At 56.1% G+C, this 15,292-nt stretch overlaps 1 protein-coding gene across 2 annotated transcripts in view; it reads left to right on the plus strand.

Moving 5' to 3' along the window:
* The window catches only part of PREX1 (phosphatidylinositol-3,4,5-trisphosphate dependent Rac exchange factor 1), a 206,644-nt gene extending 191,888 nt beyond the window's left edge, over positions 1–14,756 (plus strand). The window contains exons 31-40 of one of the 2 annotated variants that reach the window (XM_032143074.2): positions 1,437–1,478; positions 2,493–2,713; positions 4,390–4,489; positions 6,351–6,494; positions 6,599–6,713; positions 8,197–8,263; positions 9,390–9,562; positions 11,041–11,143; positions 11,389–11,456; positions 13,084–14,756. In XM_032143074.2, coding sequence (XP_031998965.1) covers positions 1,437–1,478; positions 2,493–2,713; positions 4,390–4,489; positions 6,351–6,494; positions 6,599–6,713; positions 8,197–8,263; positions 9,390–9,562; positions 11,041–11,143; positions 11,389–11,456; positions 13,084–13,126 — 1,076 coding nt within the window. In that variant the 3' untranslated portion in view covers positions 13,127–14,756. The remainder of the gene's footprint in view (positions 1–1,436; positions 1,479–2,492; positions 2,714–4,389; positions 4,490–6,350; positions 6,495–6,598; positions 6,714–8,196; positions 8,264–9,389; positions 9,563–11,040; positions 11,144–11,388; positions 11,457–13,083) is intronic. The other variant, XM_032143076.2, reaches the window with a different exon arrangement.
* Positions 14,757–15,292: the final 536 nt, after the last annotated feature.

Genomic DNA, 15,292 nt, shown 5'->3' on the forward strand with positions numbered 1-15,292 from the left:
AGTGGTGGCCACTCTGTGTACGTGGGGCCGAGGTGCTTTCCAATTCACCCCAGTCTCCGCCACTCCCTGTGGCTTGGCGTCTGCTCCACGCATCTTACGTCACATGCCTGGCCCTTGCCGGCATTTGCGTCTGAGACTCCTGGGTTAGAAGAATCCGGATGGGGGAGATGTTCGACCAGGACAGTGGGAGATTAGAGGACTCTGGGCTGTTCCCTTGGGGAACGGCAGCCTCTGAGTTGGAGTCTCTGCTGCTTCTGATCTGTCCTGTTCTCCAAAAGTGTAACTGGTGAAGAGTGTCAACTCTGGGTCCAGACCACCAGGGCTTGAATCCCAGCTCACCCACTTACTGGCTGTGTGATCATGGCGAGTTCCTTGACACCTCTGGCCTTAGTTTCTTCCTGTGTCAAATGAGCCCATAGTGCCACCTTCTTCTCGTGTGGTCTGGAGGATTAAATGAGTCAGCATAGGTCATGCGCTCAGTGCCCTGGCTGCCTGGCGTGATGAGTCCTGGCCTGGCTGCCTGGCGTGGTGAGTCCTGGCCTGGCTGCCGGGCGTGGTGAGTCCTGACAAGCGCACACCTCTGTAGCTGCTCTCGTTCTTACCCTGCCCAGCCCTGAGTCCTGCAGTCCTTCCTGGGGAAGAAGGCACCCAATAAACCAAATCCAAAGCCCTTCCACATCTTTCTAAGTGCTTTCTGGGCCGAGGAGCATCTTTTTGAAGGAAAGAGAACAGGATGTTCGGCCTGGAAGAAATGAGCTTTTTTTGCAGGACAAGGCGTGTGTAGGGCCGTGCCCATGTAGGATGAGAATATGTGTGTGAGGCTGTTAGGAGTGTGTGTCTGTGTCTTATGTGTGCACTCGTGTCTGTTGTGTGTCTCTGTGGATGCATGTGTACCTGTGTGTGTACATATGTATGTGAGTCTGCATATGAGTGCACGTGTGTGGTGTGCACTTGTGTGTCTGTGTGCTTGTGTGGGCGCATGTGTACCTGCATGTGTACATATGTGAGTCTACATATGAGTATATGTACGTCTCTGTGTGTGGCATGCACTTGGGTGTCTGTTGATGTGTGAGTGTGTGTGTGTATGGATACGTGTGTACCTAGGTTGTACGTGTGAGTGTGTGACCATACTTATGTGAACAAGGTGTGGGGCAGGGGCTGTGGCCTAGGGATTAAAGGGGCTGGTTCTGTCTGTGTCCGAAGCTTCCATGTACAGATGGGGCTCACGGTTGGGGTTCCACTGCCTGAGGTTGGGGGTTCCTGGAGTTCACCTAACAATCAATAGAACCTCCTTGAGCACAGCCTTGGGTGCCAGGGCTTTGCTGTGAAGGGTCAGAGCACCTTGGGAGGTGCCATGGGGAGGGGCCCGGTTCTGCCCTCACCTCTTGCTGCCCCCTCCCAGCCCATCCCCCTTTCTCTCTCCCTTCTCCTTCCAGATGGGAAGAACCAGCTGCTCCTGGCCTTGCTGAAGTGCACAGGTGAGGGCTTTACAGGTGTGTGGGGGGCACATACCCGGCCTCTTCCGCCACCCAAGGCCAACCATCCACACCCTCAGGGCCTGGACCGGGGGAGGCAACGCTTTGGCCTGGAGCCCCTCCAAGAGCTACTTGAAACTTGCTTCTTCCTTGTATGTCCAAGGGACAAGTCTTAGGGCACTGGAGCCAGGAGCCCTGTCCTGTGCCACTGCCCAGGCCTGGGTGGATGTTGACGGGGCCCCGGGATAGAGGACGATGTTAGGGGACCCTGTGCGGGTAGAGCCTTCAGACCCAGCCTGGGGGCTTCCACCCAGCAGAGAGTGGGGAAGAGGAAGGCGGGGAGGTAGCGGGAGAATCTTGGAGACCTTCTCTACCCCTCCCTTCTTTCCAGAAATTGTCAGCCAAGGGGGTGCTACTGCAGGATCTGGGTCAAATTTGGTCACTAAAAACTCGCTGGCCAGAAGCCGGCCACTGGAAATAATTCCTTCCGGAAGACTGGGACCCTGAGAGAGCAATAGCTTGAAACTGGCCTGTTCTTCAGACCGTGCCAATGTCAAGGACAGGGCCAAGGGCAGAGGTGGGGGAAGGAAGAAAGCATAGTTCTCCAAAGTAGAGACAATGCCAAACTGCATTTCTGAACACGTGCAGCTTGGCAGAAGAGCTTAGCACCATTGGCATTCTACTGGCCAAGGCCAAGAAATCCCGTAATGAGAGGAGAAATGGCTGAGGGTGAGGGTCTTGCGAAACCCTTAGGAAAATCACAAGGTGTTTGTTTGGTTTGCAAAGCAGGCAGATGAGTCACTGAGAGAACAGTTTTGGCAAATGGGCTTTGCTTTTAGTAGAATTGATTTTTGTGGAATTGGCTTTTGGTGGCTGGGATGTCCACCAAAAAGTAATTTCTGGCCTAATGTTAGCCCTTTCCTGGGGGTTCCATGAGGGGTCCAGGGCTTTGGGGTGTGGGCCTCCTGGTGGCGCAGGAGCACCCCTCCAGCAAGGCCCCTTGCCGTCTGCCCCCAGACACCGAGCTGCAGCTGCGCAGAGACGCGATCTTCTGCCAGGCCCTGGTGGCTGCCGTGTGCACCTTCTCCGAGCAGCTGCTGGCGGCCCTGGGCTACCGCTACAACAACAATGGCGAGTACGAGGAGAGCAGCCGCGACGCCAGCCGCAAGTGGCTGGAGCAGGTGGCGGCCACGGGCGTCCTGCTGCACTGCCAGTCCCTGCTCTCACCAGCCACAGTGGTGAGTGAGTGGGGCGGGAGGGCGCCCCTGCTGGCCCACCTACTGGTGCCCGCCCAGGCCGGGTCGAGGGAGCCCTTGCCCACTCACTCAGGCTCCCCCGGGCCTTGTCATTCCTGCAGCAGGATTTGTTGAGCACCTGTGTGCTGTTTTATGGGCACTGAAGGTCCAGCAGTGAACAAAACAGAGTTCCTGTACCCAGGGATCTTCTTTCCCAGTGGGAGGGAGGGAGGCACACAGAGATAATAGAATCCATGCTACAGACCAGTGGCTCTCAGCCCAGGGCAGTTTCCCCACTAGGGGACACTTGGCAATGTCTGGAGACATTTCTGGTTGTGACAGCTGAGGGCCTGAGGTGGGAGTGGGGTGGTGGAAGCCAGGGGTGCTGCTGGATATCCGGCCAGGGCCCTAGAGTCACCAGTGCCTCTGAGGTTGGCTCCTGGAGCCCCTGCTGCTGGCTGGTGGGGAGGCCTGGCCTTGGAGCGCCCTCTGCTGTCCGCTGCTGCACAAGGCGCCTGTGTGGCACGAGATTGGCTGTCACTTGATTCCCAGAATGCACAACCTGGGGCCAAGGGAGGAAGCTGGGAATATTCAGCCCTCCTCTTCCTCTTCTCACATGGGGATGCTGGGCCCAGTTCCTTCATTTTCCAAACACCACGATGTGCCAGGCCCTGAGCTGGGAGCTGGGGGCCTGAAGCTGACTTCCTAGTTGGGGGAAGCAGCTTGAGAAGAAAGGACAGGAGGGAAGGAAGGTGGGGAGAAGGGAATCTCTGCAGGAAGCTTGGCGGGTGCTGCAGCTTCTCTGTCAGAGACAGGCTGTGTGAGGCGGTGACGCTTGAGCTGAGACCTCAGCCAGCCAGGCAGACAGTGGAGGAAGAGTGTGCAGGGTAGAGGGACCAGCATGTACAAAGGCCCCGAAGAGCGGCCGGTGTGGCCAGCGGGGAACCGCAGGGGCTGGGGAGATGTGGGGACTGATCTGTAGGGCCTGAGACTTTAATCTGGAAGCAGCGGAGGGTTCAGAGGCTTGGAGCTGAGTGAGTGATATAATTTGGGTTAAGTTTTCAAAACGTGACTTGTAGGAGGTATTGTTTGGGGGCAGAGAGTGGCAGAAGGGAAACCTGGTGTCACCTTGGCGAGAGACGGTGGACCCTTGAACCTGGGTGGTGGCCGGGAAGCCGGAGGGTGGTGGGTGGGTCTGGAGGATGTTTTAGTGTCACCCCATCAGACTTGGTGATGGACCAGGCCCAGGGTGAGCGGGAGAGAAACTGAGAAGTCAAAGGTTTGGATCTTGGATGACCGAGTGAATGCTGGTGCTATTTGCTGACATGGGACCGACTGGGGGAGGTTGAGGAAGGAATTGGGGACTTTTATTTGAGTGTGTTAGGTTCGAAAAGGTTAAGTTAGAAGCCTGGTTGGTGGTCCAGGCAAGAGAGGCAGTGACTTTACTAGGATCACTCAGCGAATTAAGGCAGAGATGGGTTCTATGACCCTTGAAAGTGCAGGACAAGCCACAGAGCACACCATGATTTCACATCCACTCTGGAGAGTCACCCTCAGGACCTGGCACCCAGGGGGCCCACAGTCTGGAGTGCCGACTAGAGTTGAATTCAGCATCTTGATAGGAAACCCTGGGGCAGGGTTGGCATCTGAGACTCCTCCACACTGTATTCTTCCTGCAGAAGGAGGAACGGACCATGCTGGAGGACATCTGGGTGACGCTGTCAGAGCTGGACAATGTCACCTTCTCCTTCAAGCAGCTGGACGAGAACTATGTGGCCAGTGAGTGATTTCTCCCATCCCCCACTGTGAGAGGTGGGGTCCTGGGGTGGAAGGGACAGCTCCCTGGGGTCACCCTGTCCTTCCCCTGCCTCTGGGCCAGCTGCCCAAGGTGGGCTCAGTACTCAGTGCTGTCAAACCTCATGCCTCCAACATGAGTGTGAGAGCTGAACTTTGGGGCACACATGGAAAAAGAGGGGTTTCTTTTTGTATGAACCCCGCTATTTCCAACAGCTCTTAAAAGAGAATGACACTAGTACCCAATTCTTAATAAAATTCTTCCCTAGAGATGTGAAAACTTGTTAAGATTTTTAAAGGGCTTAAATAAGTACCATAATTAAGTTCCATCCTCCCTTCCTCCCTTGCTCTTGTCCTCTCCTCTCCTTCCTCCACGCTTTCTCCCCTTTCTCCCTTTTCTTTCTCTCTTTCTCTCTGTTTCTGTTTTCCACCCATCCTTCCACCTGCCCACCCATTTATTTATCCATCCATCCATCCATCCATGCATCCATCCATCCATCCATCCATCCATCCATCCATCCATCCATCTATGTACATGTCCATAATTTTGAGCACATAGTATGTGTCAGGCTGCGTTTTGGGCCATGTAACATGGTCCTCATTCCTACCCTCCTGGAGCTCATAGTCTAGCCCAGTGCGTCTCAGCCCTGCTTGCACTCTGGAATCATCGAGGGAACTTTGCAACGATCCCGGTGCCCTGGGCCCTAGCGATTCTGATCGGTTTGTGGGGCGGGGTCTGGGTGCTGGGTAGTCTGGATGTGCAGCCAGGGCTGGGAACTTCTGGGCTTGCTTCTGAGAGCAGGGGTTCTCAGAGCATGGCCCCTGGACCAGCAGCACCTGGGGGCTTGATAGAAAGGCAGATTCTCTGGCCCAGCCAGAACTACGGCCTCAGAAACTCTGGAGGTGGAGCCCAGAGGCCTGTATGTTGAAAGCCCTCCTGGGGCTTCTGAGGCATGTGGGTTTAATTAGGAACCAGGCACTGGATTAGTGTTTCTCAGTTTTTTCATTTCATTAGATTTCATTTAATTTCATAAAAAGCCTTTTTAGTCAATTTTTCCTAATTGCTGCACGCCCACCAAATTATAATACTACGGGTATACCCTATGTCTGTTTATCTGCGCATCTGTGCTTATTATACATTAAAAGAGGAAAGTTTTCGTTCTCTTTCCCATGAGCCAGTTTTCACCTCCTTGGGGACAGTGTCTGTGTCTCTCCTGCTGAAAATGCATGGACTAGAGTCTAGAGGAACGGAGGTTCTCTTTGAATAGCAATTGGAATTAATTGGCAGCAGCTGCCTGTCTCCAGGCTGAGATTGGCTCGGGCAGAGTTTTGATTGATGAGTGATGTCTGCCATGGGTGCAGGATGGGGTCTGGGTGCCATATTTTACCCTCCCTGCCCTAAGCGCTTCCTTCTGGCTATGAATCAGATGCATGCCCCGTTTGAGGGCAGCTTTTCCCAGGCAGGGGCCGTGGGCTACTGAGTGAGGGTACAAGGAGCACTGGGGAAGCTCTGACCCCAAATTCTGTGGACCCCCTAAGTAGGCAGAGTCCGCATCAGGTTCAAGAATTAAGCAGCGGAACTAGGAGCTGTGAAGCAGGCGAAAGGGAGGTGTCAGCTGCAGTTCTTCGGAGAGTGAGAGGGAAGGGCTGTTGGAGGCTGTCCCTAGAGGGCAGGAGGGCAGGGAGGTCTGAGGCTACCCCTGTAGAGTCAGGAGAACAGGGAGGTCCCAGGTTGCCCCCGTAGACCTGGGGGCAGGGAGGTGCCAGCTGTTCTGGAGAGGTGTGCCAGGGCTTCTCCTGGCCTTGGCCTTGGTGGTGAGTCACCCTGCCCCGTGTCCTCCCACAGACACCAACGTCTTCTACCACATTGAGGGCAGCCGGCAGGCACTGAAGGTCGTCTTCTACCTCGACAGCTACCACTTCTCCAAGCTGCCCTCCCGCCTGGAGGGTGGGGCCAGCCTGAGGCTGCACACAGCGCTGTTCACGAAAGGTGAGCTTCAGGCCTGGGGCAGGGAGGACCACGGGGGCCGAGCCAAGGCCACCAAGCACACCAGCTCCCAACTGCCTGCCCACCCCCGACATCTCCCCTCCCAGCGCTGGAGAACGTGGAGGGGCCGCCTTCTCCAGGCAGCCAGGCCGTGGAGGATTTGCAGCAGGAGATCAACGCACAGTCCCTGGAGAAAGTTCAGCAGTATTACCGCAAACTCAGGTATCCGCCTGGGGTCGCTGTTGGGGGCAGGAGTCAGGAATCCTCCACGTGGAGTGGGCATTAGCATGGAAGGTGCCAGATGGACCCCCAGCGTGGGCCACACACCCTTTCTTGAGTACCTTCTGTGTGACAGGACTCTTGCCTGCGTAAGATTCTCACGGCAGTAGGCCATGGATCCCACTTTACAGAGGAGGCGACTGAGGCCCAGGAAGCGTACACACTTGCCCAAGGTCACACAGCCAGGCAGTGGCTGAGCTTTGAATTGGAGTCTGTTTGGTTTCAAAGTGGGTCTTTCCTACTGAGAGGAGCCGGCTTCATTCTGCAGAGGGTGGGAGCTAGGACAGGGGACCTTGGGACTCTTGGGCCTGTGAGTGAGGGGTGCGGCTCCCAGGGTCTTGGCTGCTCAGAAGAGAACCCCAGGGGAGGAGGGGTGAGAGAGGGGCCAGATATCACCAGGAGGAACCACAGGTTCTGGGAGGCAGCTTCTAAGTTCTGCAGCTCCCTCTCCTGCCACCCTCCCCAACGGCCCTTGCTGCGTGTGTCTCACCACCTCCCTCTGTGACAGAGGCAGGCTGAGAATTAAGAGCCCAGGGAGATGAGTATGGGTCTGGGCTTCATCATTTGGAAATGAGAGAATGAGGCTTCATTCGTTTGCTCAGAGAAAGCATCCAGCCCAGTTATCGAAAACTGGCATCTGTTTGGATTGATCAGAGCTGTCATCAGTCTGTTCTGTGCCATCTGTGGAATATTCTGAGTCCTGCCTGTGTGATGATTCATTCATCCCTTCATTCACACACATTGAGGCCTTCTGCGGGCCAGGCAGTGTTCCGGGTGCTTGTTAGGGAATGTGCAGTGAGCAAAACAAAGTCCTGTTCTTCGTGGAGCATATATTCTAGAGCAAGGTTGTCAAAATCTAGCCCACCTTGCCTCCCTGTTTTGTAAATAAAGTTTTATTAGCACACAGCTGCATTCACTCGTTTTCGCATCCTCTGTGGCAGCTTTTGTGCTACAGTGGCAGAGTTGAGTGGCTGTGATTGAGACTCTTGTTCACAAAGCCTAAAATATTTACCGTTGGGCTCTTCACAGAAGAAGTTCGCTGACCCCTGTCCTAGAGGGGGAGACGAACGGTAAACCAGTAAGCCCAGAGCCATGAGACGCCAAGTGGTGAGAAGTGTTCAGAAGAGAGAAAAAGCAGGAACAGGGCCTGGGGAGCAGAGGGCTGGGGAGCAGAGGGCTGGGGGCCACTGTGGACGGGCAGGCAGGGAGGGGCGGCATTGGAGGAGTGCTCAGGAGGCCTCTCATTGCCCCCGGCTGTTGTAGGAACAGGTGCCTGCGGGTGAGCACAGCCTGCAGGTGCTCTCAGGGATTTCATTCTGAGAGTTGGCAGAGGGCGGAGTCACGGTGGCTGCAGGAGTTGGGACCCGGGTAGGGGCAGGATGGTGGGTGTGGTGGCCCCTGCCTCATCCCCATCTTTCTCTCGCAGGGCATTTTACCTGGAGCGGTCTAACCTGCCCACGGATGCCAGCACCACGGCGGTAAAGATAGACCAGGTATGTCCACCTGCCCTCCTTCCACTGCAGGGAGCTTGGGCAGGGCGGGGCGCTCAGGAGTCAGGACTCAGCCGACAGACTCAGGGTTGTGCCCCAGCAGATTCTAGCCCAGAAGCCCTTGAGACCCTGCAGTCTCTCCTCCTCCAGGAAGTCTCCCACGATAGCTTCCTCCCCATTCCCCAACTTCCTGGGATGATTTATTTTCGCTGGGACCCGCCCATCTCTGCCACTCCCATCCCCCTTATTAATCGCAGCGTTTCTCTGAGGCTGGAGCCTGGACTTCATGACAGATGTAACCTGTACGGTATTCTTTTTGTTTGTGTGTTTCAAATTTGCTGTCAACCTTTAGAAATCAAAAGATTTCCCATAAAAACAGAGGCTTCCAGCTTTTCTGGAGGCATGGGAAAATCTGGCTGTTGGGGACCATGTTGCCATATGTCCCCGTTGGCCCGAGCCAGAGCAGCTCCCTCTGAGGGGCCTCGATAGTTCGGCTCCCTGGGCTCCTTGCCTCTGACCCTCAACGCATGTCTTTTGGCTTCTTGGTTTTCTAGGGTCAGGCAGGCCTCGAATGTGCTGATGATTTTGGGGTGCTGTCTTGGGGCTGTGAGCTGGGGGCTCCGGGAGGAGGGTGGGCACAGCCATTTGGGACTTTCCACTCTGGCTGGCAGAATGTCCCCGCATGTCCCCGCAGCATAGCTCGTTAGTGAACCACCACTTGCACCTCCACGTGGGGGTCAGGGAGTGCTGGGGGCAGAAGGGAAGGCTTTTTCTGGAGAGGGGGCACTTGTGTTGGTCTTGACGGGCTAAGAGAGGGCACTTTCTTCAGGCTTCACTGGGGACACACCTGGGCAGGTGAAGAGAATTAGGTTGGAAGGTTAGACCTGAAATATGTGGTCAACACTGATTGCCAGCTTGTAGGGCAGTGGGGAGCCACAGAGGGTTCTTGAGCAGACGTTATAGAAGATTGAATTGCATTGTCATCCCCAGAGGGGTGAGCTGGGAGGCAGCTGCAGGAATAGCTGGATTAGAAGGAGATGGTGGGGGAGGAGGGCCAGGTGGGGACTGAGGGGCTGTGGGGATCTCCTACCTCCTTCAACTCCCCGGGTATGTGTGGTACCCCCCACAGCTGATCCGCCCCATCAATGCCCTGGATGAGCTCTGCCGCCTCATGAAGTCCTTTGTCCACCCAAAGCCTGGTGCTGCTGGGAGCGTGGGCGCCGGCCTCATCCCCATCTCCTCGGAGCTCTGCTACCGCCTGGGGGCCTGCCAGATGGTCATGTGTGGCACAGGCATGCAGAGGTGAGCTGCTGTCCGCTGAGTCGGGGTGTGGGGAGGGGCTGGCCCAGCTTCTGGTCAGTTTGGGGGCCTGTGGCAAGGAGGCAGGAAGGCTGGGTTCCAGTCCTGGTTCTGCCATTGCCTGTGGGGCCCCGACAAGGCCTTGGCCTCTGTCTGCACCTCAGTTTGTCTGTCTGTGAAATGGGATGGCGGCAGCAGCAGGTGGTCCTAGCAGGGCCGTGGAGCCACCTGCTTCTCTAACGCCATAGTGAGTGTGTGTGAGAGCTGTGCCCTATAGTTCTGCCGGAAGCCTCGTTCAACATTAACAATAGCAGTGGCTGGTTTATGGGGCCTCCTGACCTCACTGGAGGCTCCCCTGCCTCCTACCTCCATCCTTTGTCCGCAGTGCTCATCCCAGGGAGGAAGAGGTCACCTTCTTCAGAGTGCTTCCTGACCTCCTGTTACAAACCGTGCCCGCTCTCCCCACTCAGTGCCCTCCCAACCCTCTCTTCCTCTGCAGCCCTCACCCCCACTCCCCAGGCAGCCTTCATTGGGGTATTCATTTCCTCCCTGGCTCCCTCAGGGCAGGGCCAAATCTGGGAGGGCAGGGGCCCCTATTGTTCTCTGCTGTTCCCCAGAGCCTAGAGCAGTGCCTGGCCTGAGGCAGGTGCTCAAGAAACATTTGCTGAATAAATGTTTCTCGGGGCCAGTGCACCCTGCCTCCTAGGTCATTGATGTTCCATGCAGATTAACTCCTTTCCATCTTTCTCTACCAGTGCTGTAGTGGGGCCTATTTTAGGGGATCTCACCTAGGAGTAGTTTTATCCCCAGGGAACATTTGGCAATGTCTGGACACATTTTTGGTTGTCACAACTTGGGGGAGGGAGGAGCTCCTGGCCTCTAGTGGGTGGAGGCCAGGATGCTGCTCAGCTTCCTGTGGTTCCCAGGAAGGCCCCTCCAGCTGGGCCAGGGTCCTCTGTGCACCACCGTGCTCCCTATTTCATACTTAATAGTATAGGGAAACTGAGGTTAACTCAGCTACCCAGGGTCACAGAGGAGTTACATGGAGGGACAGGATTGGAATCCCAGAGGTCTTGCTGTAGAATCCACGTTCTAGAACTGTTGAGAAACCCAGAGAGGTGTGAATGAATGTGTCCATCTCAAACCCCACTGAGCCGACAAGCCGTGAGGCTTCCAGGGAGTCCCCACTAACTCAGCAGATATTTACCAAGTCCTCCTCTGAGCGAGGCACTGGGAATGTCACAGGGAACTCAACAGGGCTTCCGCAGACCGGGAAGCACCAGAGCGCCTGCAAGTGAGGGTGGCGGCTGCCTGGAGGAAGAGGAGCAAGCGGGGAGGGACAGCAGGAGGAGGCGCTGCCATAATGGTCAGGACTGGGTCTGGAAGGCCTCGGAGGGACAGGAAGTCGCCCCAGCTCTCACCCACTCTCCTCTGACTCCCGCTGTCCTCCTCCCACCACTGTCCTCCCTCCCCCGCTGCAGGAGCACCCTGAGCGTGTCCCTGGAGCAGGCGGCCATCTTGGCACGGAGCCATGGGCTGCTGCCCAAGTGCATCATGCAGGCCACGGACATCATGCGGAAGCAGGTGAGGCCACTTGGCCACAGGGTCCCCCAGCACCCTGGGCTGAGGGCATGGCATGCTTGCAGCCAGGGTGGGATGAGGGGCTGGTAGCCACCAGCCCCAGGCCTGAGCCTTCTCTGAATCTGGAGGGGAGCAAGGATTTTAGCTTCTGGGTCCTTGGGCTTCTGGGCCCCACCCCCACCCCCCAGTGTGCTTCCTCACGTGCCCTGAACCTGCAGAGGCCCCAGCCTGATGGTTCCTTCTTCCAGGGCCCAAGGGTGGAGATCCTGGCCAAAAACCTGCGAGTCAAGGACCAGATGCCCCAGGGTGCTCCGCGGTGAGTGGCTGCCTTGTCCGCCCCTTCCTGTCCCCTCCCAGCTGGCCAGGACCCGGGCCTGGCTTTGGCATCATGCTCCTGGCCTAACCCCTAATGCTCAGATGGGGCTTCCCCTCTCATTTATGGGGAACCTCTTTGAGGAGCAACAGACACAACTTCGTCACCTCCCAAAGGAGCTCCTGCTCCCACCGGGAAGATGAGCAAGGCCCCCAGGTGTGCCATGGGGCGATGGCTCTATGCGATCCTCCCACCTCACTACACCGTGCCCTCAGCCCCATGCCCTCTCAGCCCTGAGCCCCCGCCCCGTGCCCTCCACCCTGTGTCCCATGCCGTGTGCCCCCCACCCCATGCCCCCTACCCTGAGTCCCTGACCCCTGAGCTGCTCGCTTTAACCCGGGGTGGAATTAAGAATTCTGAGATTTTAGCTGATCCAACCTAAGCTAACCTTCTAGCCACTTACAGAAACGCGAACTGAACAGCAGCCTGGGCCCGGGCCTGCGATGCCTGATTTGCAGGAATGCTCTCTGTTCCTGCCGTCTTTGGCATGGGGAGTGCTGCTTCCGCCTGTCCTCCCACCCCGCCCTCTCTTCACGTGGTTTTCAGTCTTCCTCTTGGTGCCACATGTAGGCCCTTTAGGATCATGGCGTTGTTTCCGTCTGATCCTCTCTCCATCTCCACAGCCCTAGTTTGCTGTCGTCATCTGCCCACAAGTTTTAAATAACTCTTGTTTTGAAATAATGTGACTCCCAAGAAGTTGTAAAAATAGTCCACAGTTCCGTGGACCCTTCAGGCAGCTTCCCCCCAGCGGCAAAGTCTTACGTAACCACAGAGCGCCGGCAACACCTCCTGCCAGTGGTGACGAGTCGCTGCCGTGCTGTGGCGCTGGGGGCTCCACACACACCTTGTTTGTGTCTCATGAGTGGCACGTGATTCCTTTCAGTACCTTCACGGCCTTTGCCCTGTGCCAGGCACTGTCCAATCGCTTCCCCTCTGTGGACTCATTAATCCACACAGCTGCCTTGTGAGCCAAGTCTGGCTGTCATCCCCACTTGGCAGGTGGGGATGCTGAGGCACAGAGAGGTTAAGTATCTTGTCTGACGTCACACAGCTAGTAAATGGCAAAGCTGGGATTCTGAACCCAGGCAGTCTGGGCGTGGAGTCTGAGCTCTGACCACATCAGACCACATGTGCAGCATTGCAGTCTGCTTGCCCTGGACACCACACAGCCTCCTGTCTGGTCCCCCAGCTCCAAAACCATCTCTGCATGCAGAGTTTCCCAGGATAGAGCAAGTGAAACTGCGTAAGGGGCAGAGTGCTGTGGCCAGCTGGCCCCCACTAGTGTGGAATGTGCGCCCCACCCCCACGTGGGTGAACGCACACGTGCACGTGTAGACACGTCTTCATTTGTAAACGCCAGTCTCTGAGTGGGCAGAGACTGCCTGTAGGGAGGGGCCTGGCAGTTGGCAGAAGGCATGGACAGCATAGATATTTTTCTCTGCATCTTTTTTATATACCTGTGAGTTTGGGTTTCTGGGCATGAATTACATGTTCAGGTAAAAATGGAAATAATACAAATAGGTCCTGGCCCGCCCCGGCCTCTCCTCATTCTCTTTGCCTCCATCCCCAGCCTCTACCGCCTCTGCCAGCCGCCGGTGGATGGGGACCTCTGAACGCCCAAATGCCCCACGCTGGGCTGCAGCCTCTGGAGCTGGGATTTGGGAAGACACAGCAGGGCAGCGCCGGCCTTCTCCAGAGATGACCCAAGGCTTCCACGGCCGCCCGTTCTGGGACCTGCCCAGCATCCTCCACCGCCTCCTTCTGGGACGAGCCTGGCCACCCTCTCTGTGATGATGAGCTGGCTGATTGGCCATGGGCCGGCCCGTTCTCCACATGCCTGCCAGAAGCTGGAGGGGTGCTGGAGACCCATAGAGCTGATGGGAGCAGCTGGTGCTTGGCCTTCGGCTCCTGCGTCCCCAGAACCCAAGGGAACATCATGGAGGCCACATGGGGTCACTCGGCTCCCTCGGGATGGCTCCGCCTGCACTTTTGAAACCCCGGTTTCCTTCAAAAGTCCACATTCCAGGTGACCACATGTGTCTCCTCCTCCTCATCTTAGCTTCCAGGTTCACCCTAACCCTGTACTAACCTGCTTGGTGGACTTGGAAAAGAATTGGCTCTGTCGGGAAAGGAGAGACGGGGCCTCCATCACGCCTGTTACCAGGGCATCCCCGAGAGCCACAGCAGCTCTGGACATCACCGCCCCTGGAACTGGGGCCACCAGCCCCGGGCACGAGATTTGCTCTGACTTTATTTATATGGCGTGAAATCTCTGGTTTATTTTGGGATTTTTTTGTTGTTGGTGGTGTTGTCAAGATTTGTTTTTTCTAAAGTTGTGTGATTATATATTTGACATTTTAAATTTCAAAGAAAGGTATGTTGTCTAACGGGACCAACAGAAGGTAGTATTGACAACTGTTCCCGCTTCTACTAAAAAAAAAAGAGCACAAAAGAAAAACTAAATTATTGAAAGATTAAAAAATGTCAGTGTTTCCTGTTTGTTAATATTAGGGTTGTAAGGTGTCGTTTTGAGGTATCGACTGTGATTCCTTCCCCCACCCTCCGTTCTCCAGCGGTTGGCCGGTGTTAGAATTCGCTCTCTTTGAGTGACTGGCTACAAGGTCCTGAGAGGTGGCCGGCCAGGGTTAGAGCCGAGGGGATGGAGCCCCGCCTGAGGTGCTGTGTCACATGGGTTAGAGGGTCACCGGGAAACACCGGGCGGTGGCTTCTGTGATTTATTTTCTTGATGTTAACTTTTCAGAGCAGGGCGATTGGGGCATCACCAGCCAGAGCACAGGAAGCCACCCTGCCTGCCGGGGAGGAGGGACCCACACCAGCCCCCTCGGCAGTTTGTCCCCCCAGCTTCCGTATGCCTTCAGGGAAAGGTCACAGCTGGGGAGGAAGGGAGGGGATGCCTGTCACCCCTGGCAGGTGGTGAGTTCAGGTGGGGGCTCCCTGCTGCCCCCAGGCCAGGGAGCTTGAACCCCTCCTGGCATCCGAGCCTCCCACCCTCCGGGGTGCGCTTCCCTCTCTTGCTGCAGCATACACGACGGCAGGCAGTGGCCTTGTCACTGTATCTTGCATCAGAGACAAAGGAGGACCCGCTTTAGCCCTGCTGCGGGAAACGGGGGAGGGCCCAGGGCCAGCGCATTGTGCACTGGTTTACTTTAAAATGTACAGATTCTTCTTGTTAAATTCATGATAGATTTTTTATTATTATTAAAAGTCAGTTTATAATACAAAGAACGAGGCTGTGATCTGCTTCATCTGCGGTGGGTGGCATGGGGCGGGTGTGGCCGGGGGCACGGGGGGATGAGTTTGCGTTTTGAAAGCCTCACGGAGGACAGTGCTGATCTCTGCATCAGGGGCCTTGAACCAGCGACCCCGAAGTCAGTGATGTTTTCACTCTGTGCCTCAGTTTCCTCCTTGATAATGGGGCGATGCAGCTTCTCTTGCGGGGTGATTGCTGAGGACGACCCGAGGTTGCACGGATTGCCTGCGACCCAGGTATACAGGAAAATAACAGGCCTTATTTGATATTTCAGCTTTTTTTGCCCCCTGGATTCTGAGCTCCCATTTCACTCTGAAGGTAGGAAAAAGTGACTGTTTTCCCAGGAATTCCACACCCCCTCCTGGGTGGCTTACTTGTGCTGAGGGGACAGCGTGGATCCAAGGGGTGCCGTAGAATCCTCCTCGCTCCAACCTGCAAGGCCTGTTGGATCCTGGCAGGACTGAACTTCAAAATACCCACAACCTGGTTGCACCGGGCCCGCAGTCAG

Source organism: Hylobates moloch, unplaced genomic scaffold, assembly GCF_009828535.3.
Source record: "Hylobates moloch isolate HMO894 unplaced genomic scaffold, HMol_V3 SCAFFOLD_21, whole genome shotgun sequence".
NCBI lineage: Eukaryota > Metazoa > Chordata > Mammalia > Primates > Hylobatidae > Hylobates > Hylobates moloch.